The following is a 14235-nucleotide window of genomic DNA, read 5'->3' on the forward strand; positions in this document are numbered from 1 at the left end:
TTGTGCGCACAAACAAGACAGGACTGGGTGCTGTCTTGGCTGCTCTCGTCCACAGTCTTCATGAAATAACTATGCCTCTACATCCAAGAAAATATTCAGCGACAGCAGAGAAACCGGATAGCTTCAAGAAAACGTTAGTGTTCACTTCTGCTTACGGATAAAAAACAGAGAAACAGACAGACGGTCGGGTGTCTGCAGTTAGCTCTAGATGACAGGCGGTTGCCCGTAAGTTTCTTTGCTTTATCACAAGGATCACTGTCCTTTCACCCGCATCACTTTCCCGGTACACAGATTTAGCAAAATCAGACCAAGCATCCGTCGAAAAATAAAATTTTAAAAATCATAAGAAACATATACGAACTACAATCCATCATTTATTGTTTCTGCTGTGAAGAAAATAATATATAGTGAGAGAGAGAGTGAGACAGGGAGCATGTATGAAGAAAACAAAAGTATTGTACTTATACTTACTACATATCGAGGAGAGGAGTCTTTGTTATGTTAAAGTGGACACATTGGGATATCATCCTTAGGCTTGGTGTCCACAAACAAGATGGGACTGCTGCTGTCTTGGCTGCTCTCATTTCATGAAATAACTATACCTGTCCGACAGTCCATCCAAGAAAAAATTTTCAGAGACAGAGGAGGAAGAAACATTAGTGTTTGTTTCGACTAAAGGATAAGAAACAGAGAAAGAGACAGACCATCGGGTGCCTGCAGTCCGTTCCCATCAGGATTCCCTGCTTTATCGCAACAATTCAGCTGCAGCATTCATAAGAAAAACAAAATTTTAAAATTCATAAGAAAATAAACAAAAAAGGTTCTTTCGCATTCTATTTCTTCCAGAAAATTAGCCAAACAATTCACAAACAAAAATGAAACAATCAACTCAATTTGTTTCTTCAAAAACAATTTCACTCAAGCCGTACCTTAATACTTCCGGGAGCATTCTCAACCTCTGAGGCCTAAGGCTTGGATCAAGTCTGTGGTTTTTGGCTGGTGGATGATCTTTTCAAACATGTCTTTTGTCATTCCGTGCTTGACGATCGCCTCAAGAATCTTGTCCTCAATCTCCAGCATCGGCTGCTTTGAGATAGCTTTCTCATTTGAAGAAGAGCAAAACACTAATTCGGATAGCCGCTCTTTCTCAGCTTGCCGGCAATATTTGTCCGCCTCATTCGTGCCAGCAGTCATAAGATGGTAGGTATGGACAAACTTGTTTTGCCCAATCCTATAAGCTCGACAGATTGCCTGCTGCTGGACAGAAGGATTCCAGAGAACGTCCAGAAGAATGACCCTCGAAGCCCCAACCAGACTAATGCCCTCAGAGCAGCACTTCGTCGACGCCAGCATGATCTTCGAATCATTTTCTGGATTGTTGAATGCGTTGATCACATTCTGGCGTTGCTTCTTCTCTAGCTTTCCTTCCAGCCTCAGAATTTCCTTCCCGGCATTCCACTGGAAGGTCAAGGTCAGATGCTCTTCGATCAGGTCCAAGGGCGGAAGGTACTGGCTAAAGATGAGTACTTTTTCCTTCAGTGTCATACTGAGGCGGACAAACTCGATGATGAATTTTGTTTTGACTCCTTCGTTGGGATTGAGCTTTGATGCCTCGGCTGCTTGCATATCAATTCCATCAGTTGGCACTTGCGACTTGCATCGTTGGATAAGGCACGGATGAACAGATACCAAAGAAAATCCAAAATCTGAACTCTTAATTGTTTTCCTTAGTCGTTCCCTTTCCAACCAGTCGATCAGATTCTTTTGCAATCCAGTCGATTTTTTTCAAGAGGACGACACAGTCTCTTAATCCGGGAAGACTCTTTTGCAGGATAGAGCCTTTGTGCACATGCACAAACGGCGACATTGAGACTTTAAGCCTCTCCACTGCACGGTTGATGGATTCCGGAAGCAAAGCATGCCTAGATCTCCGGCGTTTCCTATATGAATGCAGAATCTCAGTGAATGTCGGGTCCTGCATAGCTGCTTCTGCCACTGTAGCCCTTACGATCTTCAGTGAGTTGAACAGCTCCCTAAAGTTGTTCTAGAAAAGAATCCTAGACAATATAATACGCTTTTCGGTCTTGAGCTGAACCAGTGAAGTCCAAATTTTACTCCGGCGGTTGCGTGGAGTATGGCCTTCATCAAGAATCACCAGTCCAGGCATCTCAAGAAGTATCAACCTCAGAATTTCGAAGTTCTTTTCAACACCCGACCTCTGCCCCTCTTCGCCTGCATCTGCTTCCACGTTTTTCTGCGCTGTCAGCTTCTCAAACAGACTGTACCTGATCCCCAAAAGGCCTCCCCCTCTCTTCCATGAATATATCTTTACCATCTGGATTGCCTCCATGTCCCTGCATCTGATACTCGTTCCTTGAAGGAGATGATCAGCAGCCGCCATCTCGTCACCGATAATTGTCAGATTGTTCAGGTTGTGGAAATTAAACCCGGAATTCCACTTCCTGAACTCCCCTTCCCAGTTCTGAAGCAATCCAGCCGGGGCGATGATCATCGGCAGACAGTTTGGATACATCTTTAGATATGTCTCGAGGATGACGATCATGAGACGTGTCTTTCCTGTCCCTGGGGCATGAGAAATGATGCATCCGCCCACTCCAGCTAGATTTGAGTTCTTTAAATCGGCAATATCGGTACTGCCTGCCAAGTTCCTCCAGAGGAACTCAAATCCTTCTTGCTGGTGTTCGTACATACTTTCCGCTCACCAGCCTTGATGCTCAACACTGAGCCGCTAGTCCAGCTGCTTATATCCGCTGCATCAGCTTCTGGGAGATTAACGGCGCTAAGATCCAGACCCTTCCATTTCTCCTGCTTCTTCTTTCCGGAAGCATTACGAGCTTTGATCGCCTGCGAAAGAAAGAAGAAGAAGTGGTATAAATAAGGGTAGCTGCACAAATTTTAAATCAACCTAAAATTGCACTGACCTCCGTTCAGATAACAAATTAGTATAGAATTAGGGATGGTGGATAATTAATTAAAAGGAACAATTTTTATGTTCCCCATAGTCGGATGGTTTTCTGATTTCAGTTATTTAAGGAAGAAATTGATATATACTTACCTATGGAGGAATTACATCCTTCGGTTGAATCGCCACATGCTGACAGTAGATACAAAACCATCCTCGATCGTCTTCTAATATCAATTCATGCAGCCCTCGAGCACACCTGCGCTCCCGAGTCTCTTCCTCCTCCTCATCGTCTACTCCAAGAACCTGCAGGCCATGAATTGATCATTAGTTATCATTTCACTTTCTGAATAATTATAATAATAGTGCCTATTTTAGTTCTCAATCCATGTCAAATTAGTTCTTGTCTAGTGTTTGAATATTGAATTATTCTACACAAGTGCTGGAAATGATTTACTTACCTCACGGCTGGCAGTCGTTCCTATTTCCTCAACAGCACAACTAAAGTTGAACTCTTCAAACAAGTCTTCCATCTCCTCCGCCCGCTCAGCTTGTCTCTGTCCCTCCTCTGTGAGTGGCATGACATCGTCCTCAAACCGAAACTTCTTTGGAAGAGGAGGGTAGCCTTCAGCTGCATCTGCCGCCCCACTCCCTTCTCCAGTATGCATTGATCGAGACGGTTGTCCGAGAATAGATTCCCTCAGGATTTTGGAGATGTCAAATCTTTTAGGCTTCAGCTTCTTCGCTTTAGCCCCCGTCATAAACTTTGTCATCTCCTTAAGCCAATACGGCATATCTTCTCCATCCCCGCCACTTTTGCAAATCCGTGTAGCTTTCGGGCTTCGGGCATCCTTCAGTTTGAGCTGTTTGAAGCTCTTCATCGACCGGTAGGCCATGAAAGTTCAATTTGAGTATCGAATAAAAGAATCGGAATGCATATTTAGTGAAGAAATTGTTCATAAAAGGCATTCAATGTCTAATTGTGCGAACTAATTGAATCATTGAGCTCATTTTATAAACTTTGTTAATCTATTAGCACCTTATCGTCAAAAGAAATGTGTCTTTCGTCATGTCTTTGGACTCTGCCAGTGCTCAATGAACCAGCCCTTCCGTCGTCCATATTGGTCATTGACGGAGATGGCAATTCCCTTCTCTTATCCATTGATTGATGATTATTCTACATAAAAAAATAGAGGGGTTAAACATAGTGAAATGCTTAAAAAGAAAAAAAGACACCATGCATATTACTAGCAATAAATCCGCACTCCTTAGCTGCCGTGAAAAAGTTAAATGGACATTTGGATCTTTAATTTCCTTTAGACTGCGTTCAATATGTTAGAGTACCAGAATTTACCCATTACTTGTTGCTTCTGACAACATGATGATACACATGAAAACTTATTCAAAAAACTTATCGGCTCCGATCCCAAAAAAGTATACTACATACCAAAGGACAAACATCCCACTATAAGCGCTTATGTTATATAATATGTAAGAAAGATGAAATCCTTCCAAAGCAAAATAACATTTCATAAGTGAAAAGAATATGTAAATGTCTAGTATGTATATATATATCACGTAGGACAGATAGAGTTCCTCCGGCAGAAGAATCTAATTATATATTTATATTACTATATCACATTTATAAAAAATATGTATAATAATAATAATAATAGTAATACTTCAATAATAAAAGCAAGATATATCAGAATGTAAGGACATATATTACAACATTCACTTTGAACCTTTAAAAAAACGAATTCTTCAGTTACACTATTTCAAGAAATAATAAATAAAAATAAATATAAAATACAAACAGGCCTAGTTGTTCATCTATCAAATAATCAAGTAGTTTCCTATGTTTAACAAAATATGTAACTATATAAAATCAAAATGTAAATACCAACAACCTTTTCTCTTTCTATATAAGCAAGCTCCCTCAAAAAATATAGCCGCAATGTTGGGAGATAATAGAGTATTAGTAAATTTAATACTTAGCAATGGCAAAAGCTTCAAAATCACTTATGTCTTTTGATGAAATAATAAGATTTTTTTCGTATGTTTTTTTTTATTATTATATTCTTACACACGGGACATTTATGTGAAAATTTAAGATAACGAAGCATATCCCAATTACTTACATATCCAAAACATGGTTGTGAAAAATTAATGAACATGTGTAATTGAACCTTTACACTTTACTACGAATCTAAGTTAACAAATGTTTATACTACATCAAATAATAAAATACTATCAAACTATGTAATATTTGATCAAACATTTGTTGAAACATTGAGTAGGTGTTGGAAAAAGAAAACAAAATATGAAAGTTAAGTGAGACATAACTCCAACCAACACAATAAAAATCTACTCAATGCATAAGATTAAGATCAAGGAGATACTTATGTAGCTAAAAATTATTTTATTTCAAAACACTATATTCCTAGAGTGAAAAATAAGCGCAAAGAGGTCAACATAACACAATCTGCAAAAGTAAAATTTTCACTTGATGACATCAATAAAAACAAATAAATAAACTTGACAACAAGCTACCAGACAATCCATGATTGGATTTGATAGGAACTGTAATAAAAATAAATTAGTGCATTTAAATAACTAACAAGGCAAACCTACGTCAAGATAACCCCGCCGTTGAACCAAGCGCGACTAAGAAAGACGTTGCGATCGTATCCGGGGAATCAATCAATCAATTGTGTAAATATCGTAATGGTAAAAATCAAATTTGATGATTGTTTTAGAAATAAATTTAGTTATGTTGATCGAAGGGTGAAACTTAACTTCCAAAACATCACATATTGAAAAATAATAATAAAAAAATAACATTGACGAAAATCAAAGAACTTTGAAAAGAAAGAAAATATAATATTAGGTAAAGGAAGATGGGTTTTTCTTTTTTTTTATATGTATAAAAAAGTAAATAAATAAGCATTTCATTTCTTGAAACAAAAGTTTTAATTCTGAAAATCTAAGAGATAAAGAAAGAAGATCACATATGTATACCTGCTTAGATTACCCAAATCAAACACAAATAAACAAGAAGAGCACGATGCCGCCAAATATGTGCAAGAAATTGAGTTAGAAAACATTGATGAATAAATTAATCATTCATTCAGCTAAAGCAAAAAAAAAAAAAAAGGAGACGAAGCTCGAAAAAGTACATCCATGATCATGTTCAGAAATAAACTTGATCTAAAAAATAAAAGTTGGAGGACTATAGTAATTCATTTTCTAAAATAAATAAATAAATTACAAAAATGTAACCCCATGCAGGAAATTAGCCTATATCATGTCATTACTTTGGATTTGTCTAAGACACATTCATGGCTAAACATTAGCTCCAGGAAAAAATTGTGTATAAATAGGCTTTGTAATTTCTTTTTTAATCATCAATCAAAAATCTTTCAGCACCGGCTGCAAACTTTCCTTTGACAAATTGTTGATTTGAAGGAGGGCTCTGAAAGTTATTCCGGTGAGAATAAGAGAGTGGAAGGGAGAGGGGCTAAGACGAATAAAGTGTTTCGAATTTTTTCCAAAACATGACCAAAACCGAAATATGGTCATAATCAATGAATTTGGTGGGGTTTGAGCTGGAGATCAAAGTTTTTGGAGGTGAAAAAAGTGTTTGGAGGGGAAGGTAAGGGTTAAGAAATGGCTTGCTGGTTTCGCCTGCTTAGGAAGGATGCTCAGGTTCAGGTTCAGGTTCCTCTTCGATTTTACCTATGTTTGATGGCTCTTGTCGATGAAATTTGCGTTTCTGTTTTTCGATCGGGTGTGCCCTGCTGTGCAGACAGTAGGAAGCCAAAGTCGAATGCAAGTAAAAGAGGTAACTGATATTGCAGCGGAATCTTCTCCAGGTGTTTCTCGTTTTTGTTTTTGCTATTTTTGTTTGTACTAGTGTTTAGCATTTCAGTCTGCATGAATATATTAGTATTTGTGGCAGTCATGCTTTGCTATTTCTCGTTTTAGTATTTGCTAATATATTCTTAATCATGTAATATTGATGTGAAGAATTAATGATCATGTGAAAATTGAATATTTACACTAGAGTACCTCAAACGGTTATAGAAACATTGAGTAGGTGTTGAAAAAACAATGTAAAGGTTAAGTCCGTCATAACTTCACACTATATGATAATTACATAAATGCAACATGTCAAAATTAAGTGCTCACTTGCTGAAGTCAATAAGACTAGTAGACAAAGATCGTATGCAACATATAATGATCAATTGTCTTTGTCGAGTCTATTTGATGAGAACTTCAATAACAATATATGTGTGCATTTAAAAAACTCACCGAAATGGTACCAGGTGCGACAAGCGGAAGACAATCGAATCAGTGTAGGGGATCAATCAATAGCGTGAGGAATGTAACACTACCAAAAAAAGGGTCTTTCACCACGGCTCGACGGTTCGTTATAATAACATCGTAACAAATAATGGTTTTTGTTACGACAATTTCCGTGACCAAATATATATTTTCTTGGTCAACGTTTCAGGTTCTTTAATTACGCAAAATAATCCGTAACAAAAACGGAGTTGGTAGACTCTGTTCAAAATAACATTAGTTACGATTGTGCTTCGTAACAAATGGTGTTTACATTTATTTTTTATATTTAAAAGATATTTTGGATTTAAAAAAGGTAAAAACGCTATAGCGCTTTTGGAAAACTAAGAACGATTTCATACCCACACGCGCAGGCTTTCTTCTTCCCCTCCTCGGTGCCGAATAGATTTCACACTTAGCGAATTTCAGAAAGTTAGGGCACAACTCATTCTTCGACGCAATTTCTCAATCAGAAGACGCGACGTACTGGGCGAAGGTGGGATCGAGGAGGTTAATCAGCACCGGCGTCCAGGTAATGTTTTTAAGTTATCTCGAGTAGTATGAGGATCGATCCACGGATCTTCGTCGCGTCCTCTGTGAGGAGAAATCGATATAGGGCGTCGTAATATTCTTCTTCTTTCTCAGGTGGTATTGGGAATTTTATGGCTTGTGTGTGATAAACAGAACTTGATTAGTTGGTAGGATAACGTATTCTTGTGTTAGAGAACTAGTAGGCAGATTGTTTAAGTGCCCTGTGAAGTTTGATTTATTAATGGTGTAATTTTATCACATAATTATTTTGGTTCTGGAATTTTGGTTTTTGGTCTGCTGGTTTGAAAGGGAAGAATCTCAACCTGCACCTGTTCGACACTACCCTAGGATCAGTATGGGTTGTGTTTGTGTTTCTGTCTTGTTGTTTAAGATGGGTGATGAGTGTTTGTGTTTCTGTCTTGTTGTTTAAGATGGGTGATGAGAGTATATTGTTTCGTGACTGACGAAGAAACTCTGGTATGAGTAGGGAAAGATAACAACGCGCACAGCCGCGGGGCTGACAGCTGAGATGCACCCAGCCTGGCTCGCTGCCGTCTGCAGGTATTTCGTCACAATGCCAATCGGCTTCATTTTTGCATTACAATTATACTCATTGTTCCAGTTACAGTGAGTCGTCGTCTTTTATTTCAAATTTGTGCAGGAAATGGAGGGTAAGAGGTGCTGATACTTTGCCTCAGATCAGATCCTTTATTTGTTTATTTTATATATTATAACATAGTTAGATTCAATTCATCGTATTCACTCTCAAATTGATTGAGGGTGAGATGGGAATTATTTTCGCGAGGCTGTTTTCTTCACTCTTCGGGAACAAGGAAGGTCGGATTCTTGTGTTGGGCCTCGACAATGCCGGAAAGACCACGATTCTTTGTATGCCTCATTTTTCGCTTCATACGATTTACGTTGTTGTGGTTGCCTACTTGCCTTGGTGATGACTTTTAATTAATTCTCTTTAGCTATTGGTTTTCGCAGATCGACTTCAGATGGGCGAAGTAGTGTCTACTATTCCAAGTACTTACCTTGTTATCCTTACTTTAAGCAATTCGATACTGTTATTCTATGAACGTGGGTTGACTGACATTTAACGCGCTAATTTTTGGATATTTTCGTTGTTTCTAATTGTTTTATGTTATTCTCTTCTCTTGAGCTTGTTTTGGTTGCTTCCTTGAGTTCATTAATTTGCTGCATCTATTTCATAGGCATAATTTAATATGACAAATGGTGATATGCGAAATGTGTAGTCTGAAAATAGGATTAGGGAAACTTTGCTTTACTTGATTAATGAGTAGATGTCTTTTTCATTTTACAGCTATTGGGTTCAATGTGGAAACAGTGCAATATAACAACATAAAGTTCCAAGTTTGGGATTTAGGTGAGTTTATCATCCTTAATAGAATTGGGATTGTTTTCAAAGTTTGTTCGCTTTCAGGATCCTTGCTGTTTGACTTGGACTCATGAATTTGTTTATTTTCATATGGGGTTCATCATTTTAATTTGTAATTTCTGAGTTTGGTTGTTACTGATTGTGTCATGTGTCGCCCTTGGTTATTTATGTTGAAATTATGAAAAGAAGGAGCTAAGGACTTCTTGGCTTTAGGTTTTCACTCTCATTAGAGCTCCAGAGCATGAAAACAAATGATGTCCATGGATGAATTATTCACATTAATACACAATGGAATGAATTTGTAACAACTATCAGCTATTAAATGTTGCCACTGGCTGTGGTTTCAAATGCTGCCATATATTATAAAAGATAATTGTAGGTTTATCTTAACTGAATTAGAGAATGTAGACTACAAGTCAACAGTATCCTTCTAGTTAGCCTAAGATTTTTTTTTTAAATATATATAATCACTTCACCAATGAGGGAGGAATATTGTTTTGTTTCGGCGTGTCTCATGAACTAAATGATTGGAATGTAAATGTTTTAAATTTGCTTCCTTATTTTTTCTTTTTCATTCTTTCCATCAAGGAGCCGAAGGATTCTATAAGCTATGATTTACTTTATAGACATACGATTTGCTTATGAGGGTGGGTCGTGATTCTAGAGTATAATTAGGCATCTAGGCCATTAAGCTTAATGCAACTACAAAACACAGTTATAACTTTAACATGTGGAAGTCATAAAATAACATTCAAGAAAATAACCATGGGAATGCTCTTTGTTATCACAATTTCATTTATGCTTAGTGGTTTTGTGATTACTTAGTAGTTTTTCTTCCAACCATTTCTAAGAAGTCATTTCGAAGTTTTTTATTCGTAACATTGGTGGTTCTCCTTGTTGTGGCAGGTGGGCAGACCAGTATCAGGTAACTAATTACTCAAAAAAGTTCCAAGTAATTACTTGTTATTTTTATTTCTATCGTCTATTTAGTTAATTTGTCCAATTTAATGGTTCTCTTTTCAATCACACAATACTGACATGTGTCTGTACACTGTCTAATATTGCCTATTGGATTTGTGCAGTAATGACATTTCTTCGTTCTAAATCCATGTTAAAATCTCTCTCCAATGATTTTTTTTCATACTTTTCTACTTTTCAATAGAATGTTTTATTTTTTATTCTGTATTTAAGAATTGATAGATTTAGTTAATTACTGCCATGGATAAATAATTTACCCAGGTGAAATTGTCAAAATAATATTATGTTTTCAGGTAGGAATTGCTTTTATTGTTATTATTTTTTTAAAAAAAATTTAACTTTTTTCTTTTGTATATTTTTTAATACTTTATGTGGTGCTTGACAACATCAAGTTCACTTTAATTTTTCAATGGAAGTGGTAAAAATGTCTAGCAGTAGTTTTTTTTTTTTTTTGCTACTATTATTACACACATTGGTTGTTCACTAGGAGCTTTGGTTAACTATTGAATTTCAATGATTGTTTATCTTGAATGTGTTCATATATACATAGGTGGATAAGTCGAAATTTTGAATTAAGAAAACACTTTGCCAAATCCTTCAAATCTGGATAGATTGCTGGTACATTTTTTTGTTAATAGCCAAAGTGCTACATATTTTTATTACTAGATGATGCTACAGCGAGAATCCTTATTTCTATATAAAACATGAGTTGTGGTGAGTGAGTGCATCTTACAATAGACCTTACTCATCTTTGAACCAACCACATGATACACATATACTAAATGATAGTCTTATTTTCCGGTATCTTTTCTTTTTTATTTCTTATAAAACAAGCTCAGCTTTCTTTAGAACTTCCTAATCCCTTGAATCGATGCTAAGATGTTTTGCTTTGTTGTTTAGGCCATACTGGAGGTGCTACTTTCCCAATACTCAAGCGATAATATATGTTAGTGATTCAAGTGATACTGATAGGCTAGTGGTTGCCAAGGAAGAATTCCATGCAATATTGGAGGTGATGTTTCCATTTATGTATTATCAGAAGAAAGTTCATCACCTATATATTTCAAAAAGGATGTTCTTGTTCCGTTTTACACCAAGGTTAATGGAAGATCAAATAAGCTAAACTTTATGTTACTGGACAGATCTTGAGAATGTAATGAAAATATTTTTTATTTCATATGTCACCATCACATATTCATGGTAAACAACTTGCTTGTGCTTGGCTTCAACAGGTATGTTGTCCCGATTATGGTACTTTTAGTTGTCAAAGGTTAACAATGTTCTCATTAATTGTGAAGCTTTAAATTTCAAGAACATAATCAGAATTAGAGTGATGATTTTTTAATAAACACTGTAGTAGTTTTTGTAAAATATTGAATGGCCACTGTTTGCATAATTTTGCTGCACATGATCCTTTGAAGTTCTCTGAGTGTTCTTACAGTAAGTTCCTACCTAGGTGGCCCTGGAACTTGAACCAGTACTTAACAGTTTGTTTACCTTTAGCTTTGGTTTTTTATATTTTAGGCCTTGGCAGTTTTGTTTTTAACTTAAATAGAAATGAAAAATGGTTCTTGTTTCTAGCTGTTTTAATTTTCCCTACAACTATTTGTTTAAACTCCTGATGATATTTGTTAATGATTGACTGTACTTTCCTCTTTCTTATATGGAATTACATTGGTCCCATGCCAGGAGGAAAAGCTAAAAGGCGCCGTTGTCCTCTTGTTTGCTAACAAGCAGGTGGAATTTTATACCATTCTTTCTGCTATATATATATATAAACATTAACATTGCACTTAATTTACATACGATAAGCAGAAATTTCTTGATGCATTTGCATACTTGTTAACTCTATGTGTCGGTTGAAGTTGCTTGTTAATCCACTCACAAGTTAGATAAGTGTACTCTCTTATGGCTTAACATTATCTGACTTACAGGATCTTCCTGGAGCAATGGATGATGCTTCGATAATTGAGGCCTTAGAGTTGCACAAAATTAAGAATCAGTAATGGGTTATCTTCAAAACTTCCGCCATAAAGGGAGAGGGCCTCTTTGAGGGCCTAGACTGGTAATTCATGGATATATAATGTGCTTTGGTACCTAATTCATGGATATAATACCATGTATTGTACGACATATCTGAATATACATACTCGTATTGTTCTAGTTGCAAAGCTTTACACTTCTAATGTCTGTGTTATGGCATGTTATACATATAGTTTGAACGTCTGTTGATATCTATGGCTCAATATACTCAAAAATTGCACTTGTAGATGTTGTAGGTGACACACTTTCCCTGGTCAAGGTCTTTGTGACATCCGCCTCAGTCCCGGACACACCCCTTATTTTGTCGACCATTGCTGGGGCGACTACCCTTCGCGATGTCGTTGGTGAAGATCCTATTGAGTGGAACTACAAGGATGTACGGATCTACTTTTATACTTTTCTTGTATTGTCTTGAAAAATTTATAAGAAATACGACTTAAACTAATCTTTGTGTTGGCCATTGCAGCTCATGCGCCGCCCCTGAAGCGTATCTACCGATTCACCCATGTTAGTTGCCCCGTTTGTCTTATGGAATGTATGTCGTACCTGTTTTTGGATGGATTGTGTTGAGGCTGTGTGAACGATATGTGGAATTGATGCATAGACCATTGGAGTTTTAATTCGTGTGGTGAAAGATGTGGTTATGGATTGATGGATATCCGTACTTGCTTATTGTTAGGTTTGGTGTTTGAACTGTTAAGCCCGTTTTGCGGAACAGGATGTTGCTGTGTAGTGCTTGCTAGGCTTGTTTTATGGGTTGCTTTACTTCGTTGTTAGGTATAGAGATTGTCGAGTAAAATCTGTGGTGTCCATGTGCCTTAATGTTGGGATTCAGATTTTACTATGAATTAATGTTTGCATGTATTGCCAATGATGATGTTTATAGCATTATGTGTATACGGAATTTCTTTCGGTATTAGGGAGATCACAGAAGGTCATTTTGTTCCACACATTTTTAATTGCAGTGTAACACCTATTTTTCATAGCATGATATTTCTGCGTAACAAAAGGATGAAATACCGTGACAAAAAGTGGTCCTTGGATATTTTTTGTTTCAGGTTGTTCCGTGACTATAGGAAAGTATATTTTTTATTACGGGTTCAGTGTCGTTACAAATATTCGTAACAAAAACCAAATATGACAAGCGATCACAGGAACGTTTTTGTAACGCGACGACCTTTCGTAACAAATATCGTAACTAAAAGCTCTGACACACGCACGGAAGGATCGACATTTGGTTACGAGAGGAAATTCGTAACAAACAGCGTAACAAAAATCCTGCATTAGGGAGCATTGACCGACAGTAATAGTTACGAAAAATGGCGTGGCAAAAAATATTTGTTACGCGAGTACACATTACGGAAAAAAGTCGTAACAAAGGCATAGCAAATACGCAAATTGCACGAAAAATGGCTTTTTGTTACGATTTTCCGTCCGTAGTAGAAAACAGTTTTTTTAGTAGTGTAAGAACAATCTCAATTGGTAGATAATTCAAGAAATCTGCCATTGTAATATTATATAGATTGCAAAAGTAGTCAACGTCAACATCTTGTAAGAAAGATTGAAGTGACTATTGGATAATCTGGAATAAAATTTCTGAGAATATAGTAGCATGACATATAAATAAAAGAGATACAAAACATTGATAAAAGGCTGCGATACAGACAATAACGGGGCCTATAAGTGTAAATAGATGTTATTGAAATGAATGGCCAAATTTCATACCACAAGGGACCTGTATTGAGAAAAACCCTTGTTGTGTTTGTGGAAATTACTGATCTTTACCCCTTTGTATGTTACGGTCAATAAAAATATTAGAAATCTTATTATGTTGTCGCTGAAACTAGTAAAGTGCCTATAGGCTATAAATTTTGTATATATCTAAACAATAGTAATTTTACTGTTCATTTTAATATTCGTGGCAGTCATGCTTTGCCACATTTTTCAGTATTTTCTAATTCTATTCTAAATCATGTAACATTCATGTGAAGAATTAGTGATCATGCGAAAATCG

General features: G+C 36.5%; 1 protein-coding gene, 1 long non-coding RNA gene and 1 pseudogene across 2 annotated transcripts; 2 read left to right on the forward strand and 1 right to left on the reverse strand.

Annotated features, from left to right (window-relative positions):
- Positions 1-951: 951 nt before the first annotated feature.
- Positions 952-3819, reverse strand: LOC127243882 (SNF2 domain-containing protein CLASSY 3-like; annotated as a pseudogene).
- Positions 3820-7646: 3827 nt separating this feature from the next.
- LOC127243887 (ADP-ribosylation factor 1-like) lies at positions 7647-11184 on the forward strand. Its single transcript, XM_051264109.1, has 6 exons — positions 7647-7799; positions 8230-8359; positions 8460-8686; positions 8789-8827; positions 9126-9188; positions 11079-11184. Exons 3-6 carry the CDS (start codon positions 8584-8586, stop codon positions 11117-11119), a joined length of 246 nt encoding a protein of 81 aa, XP_051120066.1. The 5' UTR covers positions 7647-7799; positions 8230-8359; positions 8460-8583; the 3' UTR covers positions 11120-11184.
- Positions 11185-12467: 1283 nt separating this feature from the next.
- Positions 12468-12974, forward strand: LOC127243888 (uncharacterized). Its single transcript, XR_007837044.1, has 2 exons — positions 12468-12597; positions 12688-12974. It is a non-coding gene; the product is annotated as an uncharacterized LOC127243888 (long non-coding RNA).
- The last annotated feature ends 1261 nt before the right edge of the window (positions 12975-14235 follow it).

Source organism: Andrographis paniculata, unplaced genomic scaffold, assembly GCF_009805555.1.
Source record: "Andrographis paniculata isolate CXL003 unplaced genomic scaffold, ASM980555v1 Contig98END, whole genome shotgun sequence".
In the NCBI taxonomy this organism is placed as follows: Eukaryota; Viridiplantae; Streptophyta; class Magnoliopsida; order Lamiales; family Acanthaceae; genus Andrographis; species Andrographis paniculata.

Bases quoted from the DNA above. Each gene is read 5' to 3' on its own strand.
- LOC127243887 (XM_051264109.1), top strand. From the start codon at position 8,584: ATGGGAATTATTTTCGCGAGGCTGTTTTCTTCACTCTTCGGGAACAAG. The intron at 8,687-8,788 runs GTATGCCTCATT...TGGTTTTCGCAG, and splicing joins CGGAAAGACCACGATTCTTT to ATCGACTTCAGATGGGCGAA. The intron at 9,189-11,078 runs GTGAGTTTATCA...TTTGTTGTTTAG, and splicing joins GTTCCAAGTTTGGGATTTAG to GCCATACTGGAGGTGCTACT.